The following is an 8,943-nucleotide window of genomic DNA, read 5'->3' on the forward strand; positions in this document are numbered from 1 at the left end:
AGCAGGCCTGCACTCGGGCCTGGGAATGCACACAGCAGGCCTGTACTTGGGCCTGGGAATGCACACACAGCAGGCCTGCACTCGGGCCTGGGAATGCACACACAGCAGGCCTGCGCATCAGCACTGAGCCTCCTTTGTACGCTACCACTTGGGCCAAGCTCCACTTCGAGCTTTTATTTCTTTTTGGTAGTTTATTGGACTATGAATCTCACAGACTTTGAACTGTGGTCCTCAGATCTCAGCCTCCTGAGTCGCCAGGATGAAGACGTGAGCCACTGCAGCACAGCACCGCACAGCTGCGGATCTTGAGCACATCACTAATGCCTTCTATTTCCTCCCCTGCTGATCAAGTTCACCTCAGGTGGGATGAGTAGTGGGTCTTTCACTCTGTGGTGTGTGTGTGTGTGTGTGTGTGTGTGTGTGTGTGTGTGTGGCCACTCAACTGAAGAAAGGTGTGTGAAGTAAGTAGCGAGCACCAGAGATGCTGGCCTCCGTGATCACCAGCACCATCAGAGCCAGCCTGGATCCAGGGATGGTGGGGGGGAGGGGGGAGGGGAGTAGAGGGGACAGCCTGAGCAGGTAGTGTAGGCCATGGCACCAGGCCGGCCAAGTGGTTGCCAGGGGCTGGGGAAGGCTGTGAGCAGCATGAGGGCGGGGTGGAGATGGAGAGTGCACGCACTGGCCAGTGTGCACCAGCAAGTGTGCAGAGGTGACTAGAGGGATGTACCCAGGAATCAAACGACCGCTCCGACAGACACTACTGCACTTACTAAAGGTGACCTCGGGGCACACAGCCCTCACCATGACATCCTACAAAGCTACATTACTTCAATGTTTTTCCTCTTACTAAGTTTCTTATTTTTGTTATCATCAAGTAGTTGTACAAAGGCGTTCCAACCTAGCGCGTCCACTGATGAATACAGGCAACTTGATCTTTTTTTAAAGTCAAGAAAAATCTCAGAGGCCAGATGTCGGGGCAGCTAACAAACCGGCCAAAGCCAAGGCCCCTGGTGGGAACGCTTCCGTCGCACTCACCGAAGTCGCTGGCATCGTCCACCAGGATCACCTCGTGGAGCAGGCGGGCGGGCGTGCGAGCCAGCACGCTGTGCACTGTGCGGAGCAAGGCCGAAAAGGCTTCGTTGTAGAAACAGATGACCACGCTGGCCGTGGGCAGGCGGCCTGGGTAGGCCCTCCCCTTACACCTGCAAGAAGAAAGACGGGAGGACCGGCACCTTGAAGACTGCCCGGAGCTGGCGCACGTCCGTCATCCTAGGTACTCAGAAGCTGAGAGCCCAGGACTGAAGCAGCCAGCAGATAACTCCTTAAGACTGCTTGCCGGTAGGTACGCTCGGGGCACTGTCACCCCCGAGTCAAGCCTCTGGCCCTCCATGCCTTCCTCATTTTTCCCTCACGGCTGCACCTGCAGCTACAAATCATCACACCATGCCGACGGACAGAGAAGGGGCCTTGCTAACTTTCTGCCTGGACTGGCTTCAAACCACAATCTCACCAACTGCTACCTCCCAAGTAGCTGGGATTACAGGTGTGAGCACTGCACCCAGCCTGAGATGAACACTTGTAAACGCACTTTTCTGGGGTTTCACTGTGCTGCAAGGGCTTAGGGCAGCACGCACGCACCAGCGCCTGTCTGGCCCGCCTCAAGCCATTTCAGAACACAGCTGTTAAACTCTGCACTTGAAATTTTTTTGCCCAATAATATACACATTGAAGTAAGCTATGATCTCTCAAGATCATCGAAGAGCTTTCACGTCACGCCACTAACTAGTTGATCAGCTACTTGGCTTCAAGCAACAACAGAAACTACTGAAGAAGCCAACTCCAAAGCCCTGAATCCTTTCCCACAGCATCACAGCTGCTTCCTAAGGAGGTCCAGGTCCCTCCCAGCCCCTGCGGCTGCCCAGCCCAGCAAGGAAGCCTGGGGCAGCCCCTGCGCCTCCTGCACCTCCCCCTCCCCCCAAAAAAAGCCTCCAGTGCTCTGAGCACTGTGCCTATTCATGGGAAATCTCTTCTCTGCAAAACCAGAACTGTCTGGGTCTGGGCCTATTCTGCCCATTCCCATGCAAGCCCTGTTCATGCGCTACTGGACCTGTCGGGTCTCTTCATCTGCCTCCTCCGACTGACTCCGGGACTAAGTCTTCCACTGCTTGCTTCCAGGGCCTAGGACCATACAGCAAGTAGAAAGTGCCCAACAAGTTTGTTTGTAAAAAGACTGACTATATGAATAAAAAGCCTTCCAAAGACACAAAAACAGATGAGTAGAATATTATTGTTCAAGTTTAACTTGATTCCTTTTTGCCATGAATCCAATAATTACAGAAAACAAAGGCCCGGGCTGCTTAACTCACCCTCTCCTCGCTTTCTCACGTGACCTCCAATTTCAAGAGACCTGGTACATCCTAGGACTGTGTGAGTGCAACCTCAAGCCACACAGCTTCACAGATAACACTACATCTACCTGAAGTTCTCTGGCGTGATAAACGCCAACTGAATACCAACACCATCCTCTTGATTTCTTAAAGTGGTATTAAACACACTGTTACTGAAAAGTATGAGCAGAAAGCAATAAAGAACATACGCTGCGTTCCTGGTATCTGGCACGTCTCTGTGGTAGCCCAAGCGGTTACTAATAAGCATATTAAAGGCATGTTTCTGATAGCCCAAGTCTCTCAACTCCTGATCACGTTGATTAAAAATCATTCCTGCAAAACAATGACATTCAGTTAGAGCAATGAATGGGGACAGACTGCTTCGTTCTGCTGCTCATTATCATCTCCTACCCGTGCTGAGCTCACCCTGGAATAATCACATCAGAGCCTTCTTTCTCAAATCTAGGTCGTCTCTGGTTTCAAGTAACCCGAGGTTGAGCTCAAGTTCCTATCGAGGTAGCGCAAAGCAGGGTGCCTTAACCATAAACACCAGCTGCTCACAAACCATAAATCCTAACATTATTTGTTGTATTGAGGAGAAAAACTCACATGTTACCCAGGAAAAAAATCTGATAATGGAGCTGGGAAGCTGGCTCAGTGGTAGAGTGCTTGCCTTGCATGCCTGAGGCCCTGGGTTCGATTCCTCAGCACCACATAAGCAAAAAGAAAAGAGCCAGAAGTGGCGCTGTGGCTCAAATGGTAGAGCACTAGCCTTGAGCTGAAGAGCTGAGGGACAGCCCCCAGGCCCAGAGTTCAGGCCCCACAACCGGACCCAAAAAAAAACAACCTGATAATTTTCCATAAAAGCTATGGATTATTAAATCCCAATAAGCCTCAACAGGCCTCAATCTTAGCAAGTTTTTCTATGAACCCCCGATAAACCTTTCCATATAAAGGACTTCTGCAGTCTTTGCTTTCAGCCTTGTGCAACAGGACTTGAGTTCCTGCACACATCTCCTCAGGATCCTGAGGCTGAACACAACTGCTCTCGCTTGTTCTCCCACTCCGTGAGAGACTGCATCCTTGCAAGACACAATCCCCGTATCACACTTCCACCCCTCCTCACAGACCGCTTCCTGAAGCATTTCCAAAGCCTTCGAGAAAAACTAATCCCAAGAGATGTTAACAGACTAAGAGTTCCCGGCCAAAGAAACTGGGGCACACTGAACTCTGGGTTCTGGCAGGACAACCCCACCTTTGACACTGGAGTGTTTTAGCAAGATTTTAGTGCATGACCCAGGATGCAGCAACCGAGTTTATCAGGCCGTACACCTGACGTTTGCATGCAGATACACTCTTCATCCCCCACCTTCTGTCTGGAACGTAAGCTGGACAGGATAGAAAGTTATAGGACTGAGCCACTATGCTAAGCCCCACAACTATTTTTCTAGCTACCTTTTCCTCCTTAAATGTTCTTAAGGATCCTTCTGGAAAAATAACTGAGCACAAATGCCATCAAACTTATTTTAGACTTTTAGTTCTGTTCCACTGCTCTGTATGCCTGTCCTCAGGATAATAAAAACGGCTTTCATTGCTATAGCTGTGCAAAAGATTTGGAATTGTTAAGTATGAGTCCTCCAGCTCTGTTCCAAGAGCACCACGCGTCTGCACCACTGTGCAATCAGCACGACTTGCACCTCCATATTAATTTTAGGATAAATGTTCCCCTCTTTCCTGGCAGGAACTGAGCGGCTCTGGGCAGCACTGACATCCGACAGCATTGAGTAAGTCTCTGGCCAGCCTCGGAGGGCTTCCACTTGCCGTGGCGTCCATCAGTGTCCTCCAGCACTGCTTTGTACTCTTCAGTGTCTCACTCTCGCTTGGCCTGAGAATTCTGTACTTGCTGACGCTACTGTAACTAGAGTCCTCTCTTAGGCTTGTTTCTGGAGCTAGCATACAGAAATACAACTGTTTTTGCAGCTGCAGAATTCATTTTGCTCTAATAATAATTGTGTAGATTCTTCAGGTTTTCTATTAAATATTTCACTTAAGAAATCTCAGTTTGTCAGTTTGAATATGTGCAATTTATTCCCCTACTTTCAAAGACAAATACAAAGTTCACTCAAAATGGTGGATCCAATATTATTTTTCTTTATAGAAATGAAACCAAAATACACATGGAAAACAAGAATTCTCCATTAATACTGTAAAGCTGTGAAGTGGTTCTTTAAAGACTAGAAAGTATACCAAAGTCCAAGTGCAATTAGCATCACTTCTGCCACTTCCTGTATTAGAGAATCATTAAGTCCTAGATCATCAAACATGGGGGTAACAGTTCCTTTATGTTTTATGGCTTTTTCAATCTCTCAAGACTATGTACAATCCTTTAGACTGAGATTACCTAATATGTAATGTAATGTTTCTACAATCAAGTGCTTTTTTTTTTTTGGTGCTGGTCTTGGGGCTTGAACTCAGGGCCTGGGTGCTATTGCTGAACTTCTTTTTCTCAAGGCTAGAGCTCTACCACGTAAGCCACAGAGCTTTTCCTGATTAGTTTATTGGAGATACAGAGTCTCATGGAGTTTCCTGCCTGGGTTGGCTTTGAACCACAACCCTCAGATCTCAGCCTCTTAAGTAGCTAGGATTACAGATGTGAGCCACCGGCATCCAGCTCAAACTGCTTTCTATTAAGTTGGGTTTTTTTTTTATAAAGTTGATATACAGAGGAGTTACAGTTACATTTTTAGTAAGTTTTGAAAATTACCAGATTAACTGGCTTACGTACCACTTGAAGAAAATTTGCCAAAACGTGGAGCATGAAGTTGCAGTGTTCAAAGGCTATCCTTGTTTCAAAATTAAACAGATATAACAGGGAAGGAAGCTTTTATTTTATACTAAGATTTCAGGATCTTATCTCTCCTAGGTGAAAATCCTATGAGAGTATGAGTATGAGAAATCCAAGTTTATTTTCATTTTTTTTTATTTTTTCCCCAAGTTGATTGTTAAGCCTAATGCTTTTTGTTGTTTTAATTAAGCCTGCAAAATAAAGTTACCGTGAACCATTTTTTCCCTTATTAAATAATCCGAGCAATTAAAAGAATCTCTTATAGGTTTCATTTTCTTTCAGCCCTTTTTCATTTTTTTTCTTCTCTAGCCCCTGTTAGTTTCTTTTAGTTACTCATCAAATACTGAAGTCATAGGTAAAAAAAATATATAACTCTCATAACCAAATCCTTAAAACTCACAGACCCTCAGCTACTTCACAAAAATTAAAGAACTGGTTCATCATTTTTTAAGGAATCAACTTTCAATGCCTAAATAGTTCAGTGTAGCTGTTGGTGAAAATCAAATAGAACTTACCCAATTCAGAAGAGAACTTCAGGTGGTCTTTTTCCGAATCTTCACTGTTATTGTTATCTACAGCATCATCCACTCTGTTTGCTTTGAATTGTGATTCTAACACTCGACTCGGGCCTCGAGTAAAGCGGGGATAGAACTTTCTGGGAACTGGCCCGTGGGGCTCAGGCCCCTTGAGGGGCACATTCTTAAGGGGCTGAGTCACTTCACTGACATTGAAATAAATAAAAAGCAAAACTGTCCAGGTTGCAGATGTAAAAAGGCACCCGTAACAGAAATACCGAACTGTGACACTTCCCATTATAGACCTAGCATTGCGACAAGGACATTTTCAGTTTCCTAGGGAAGAAAGGTAGATAAGTTAGACACTTCAGTACACTTTTACATCATCCATCAAATATTCACTCCCAGTTTTCCAAACTGCCAGGCAGGACCCTGTACAGAGATTCTGCTAGAATGAGACACGTAGCTGAACAGCATGGACGTCCTGAAAGGCGTTTGTTCACACTCACTGAGCCGGTGGCAGTGGCAGCCCACGGCTGGCGGCTCACGTGTCCAGGTTAATGGGTACTTCTTAACCTTTGCTCTGGACTGCTTTCCGTTTGCTTTTTTTTTTTTTTTGGTCGGTCGTGGGGCCTGAACTCTGGGCCTGGGCGCCATCCCTGAGATCTTCAGTTCAAGGTTAGCATTCTACCACTTGAGCCACAGTGCCACTTCCGGGTTTTTCTGCTTATGTGGTGCTGAGGAATCCAACCCAGGGCCTCATGCATGCAAGGTAAGCGCTCTACCACTGAGCCACCTTCCCTGCCCCAGCACTTATGTTTTCTTAAGAAAAGTTAGAACTTGAAAAAAATTAGGTGGCTCAGTGGTAGAGCGCTTGCCTTGCAAGCCTGAGGCCCTGGGTTCGACTCCTCAGCACCACATAAGCAAAAAGAAAAAAGCCGGAAGTGGCGCTGTGGCTCAAGTGGTAGAGCGCTAGCCTTGAGCTGAAGAGCTGAGGGACAGCACCCAGGCCCAGAGTTCAGGCCCACGACAGAACCCAAAAAGAAAAAAGAATATAAGTGCTACAGATAATATGACAGAATATTTAAGGTATCTTGAACTATAAAAATTATAGGAGGCTGGGAAGGTGGCTCAGTAGTAGAGTGCTCCTCAGTGCCACATACACAGAAAAAACCAGGAGTGGCACGGTGGCTCAAGTGGTAGACCACTAGCCTTGAGCAAAAGCCGCTCAGGGACAGCGCCCAGGCCCTGAGTTCAAGCCCCAGGACTGGCAAAAAATAGTAATTATTATTATAGGAATCTTTTTCTTTTGGTTTGGCATTTTTTGTTTTTGCCATGCTGGAGATAAAACCCAGGGCCTCTACCACTGAACTACACTCCCAGCCCACAGGATCTCCTTTCATGTAAGGATATTGGCTGTCACTAAAGTAAGCAATTTGGGAAGCACAGCTGTACTTTCTAACTACAGGTAACACTTATCCGCTGCACCTACCATAGACCTAACAGTTATTTTCTAGTAGAGTTCAGTTGTTTTCCTCTCCCCATGATACTCTGTACAACAATGCAAAAAGCTTAATATCTAGCAGCAAATAGCACTTTTTCTACGCTTCCTGCTCTCCACTCTCATGAAGGCTGACATAACTCTCTGGAGGGCCTATGCACATACAAAACAGTCCCGCTGAACAGCCTCAGCACAGAGAGCCTGATGGAAGAAGTCTGCAGAGACACTATAGTACAGAGTCATCTGGTAACGTTATCATCTCCATACACCAAGACAAAACAAGTTTTCCGTAATCCTCACTTTAAAAATTATGATTATACTGTGAGCCAGAAGACAGTAAACAGCTTACCTTCCAGCCAAGAGCTACAAGACGCTTTACTACAAGCTGATGGAAAGCTGGAATTCCAATCTGATCCACAGACAAACCCCACACCCCAGGAGAAGTGTCTCAGTATTACTTATTGTATCTTCTGTGGCAATTAACCCTGGTTTTAATATCCAAGGATAAAAGCCTTTAAAAGTAAGGTCACAGCAAACACGTAAGGTTAATGTCAAATAGCAAGTAAGCAAATTTTTTCAATCATAAGCTTGAATAGTTAATAAAATCCAAACTTTGGCAGGCAAATATCAAGGTAATTAATGTATTTTCAAAGTTAATGAACGAAAGGGTAACCGGTTGGACACATGAACCTGAAGTGCAAAGTCAGTCTTTTAATGTTTTTCTTCAGTCCTGGTTAGCTGCTCAGCATCTGAGCACTGAGGCCTTGCCGGTGGGGTACAGAACAGAGATGAGACATCGGTTATGCAATATAACGACGCTAATCACAGACCACAGGCTTCAGCAGGCTGCGAGAGACAGGAGGATGAGGGATGCCGTCCTGGTATGTCGGGTTAACTGCTGGAGTTGTGAGCACAGAGCGGTTAGGAAACCAGCTGCCCAGCACTGAGAGTGTAGAGGAGCACAGGTAAGGAATGGGGAACTGGAGGCATGGCCACAGACATGTCTACGGTGTGGTTGTGGCGAGCCCCAGTGGAAGAAAACCCTGCGAGGCAAGGGTCACGTCCACCTGCTCAGCCCCCAGTGAGTACTCAGCATAGTACTGTGTTAGCAGTAAACGTGTATTTGTGTGCACTTTACAAGCACACTGTTGGGATGGGAAGGTAGCAGCTCAGTGGTAGAGCGCTTGCCTTGCATGCATGAGGCCCTGGGTTCGATTCCTCAGCACCACATAAGCAGAAAAAGCCAAAAGTGGTAGAGTACTAGCCTTGAGCTGAAGAGCTGAGGGACCCAGAGTTCAGGCCCCACGAGTGACCAATAAAATAAAAATAAAAAGTATATTGCTAGCCAGGATATGGAAACAACCCAGATGTTCCACCACAGATGAATGGATCCAAAAATCGTGGCATCTATACACAATGGAATATTATGCAGCCATTAGAAATGACAAAATAATGGCATTTGCAGGGAAATGTATGGAGCTAGAAGAAATCATGTTGAGTGAGGTAAGCCAAGAGCAAAGAGACAAATGGTACATGGTCTCCTTGGTAAGTGGATGTTAAATCCAAAATGTTAGGTGATACGACAAAATTAGCAGGTCTTAAGAAACAAAGGACTTCCACTCATCTGGTCGAATCACTACTAAATAACCCCATGCTGCTGATCACGTGTATGGTATATATGTGCACACCAGAGGG

At 46.2% G+C, this 8,943-nt stretch overlaps 1 protein-coding gene across 1 annotated transcript in view; it reads right to left on the reverse strand.

The window, feature by feature from the left end:
- Galnt11 (polypeptide N-acetylgalactosaminyltransferase 11) overlaps window positions 1–7,773 on the reverse strand; it is a 17,899-nt gene extending 10,126 nt beyond the window's left edge. The window contains exons 1-4 of the mRNA XM_013027233.1: window positions 7,598–7,773; window positions 5,748–6,083; window positions 2,597–2,720; window positions 1,036–1,202 (exon numbers count right to left, since the gene is read on the reverse strand). Of these exons, the coding sequence (XP_012882687.1) occupies window positions 1,036–1,202; window positions 2,597–2,720; window positions 5,748–6,045 (589 nt within the window). The 5' untranslated portion in view covers window positions 6,046–6,083; window positions 7,598–7,773. The remainder of the gene's footprint in view (window positions 1–1,035; window positions 1,203–2,596; window positions 2,721–5,747; window positions 6,084–7,597) is intronic.
- Window positions 7,774–8,943: the final 1,170 nt, after the last annotated feature.

Source organism: Dipodomys ordii, unplaced genomic scaffold (genome assembly GCF_000151885.1).
Source record: "Dipodomys ordii isolate 6190 unplaced genomic scaffold, Dord_2.0 Scaffold101, whole genome shotgun sequence".
NCBI classification, from domain to species: Eukaryota; Metazoa; Chordata; class Mammalia; order Rodentia; family Heteromyidae; genus Dipodomys; species Dipodomys ordii.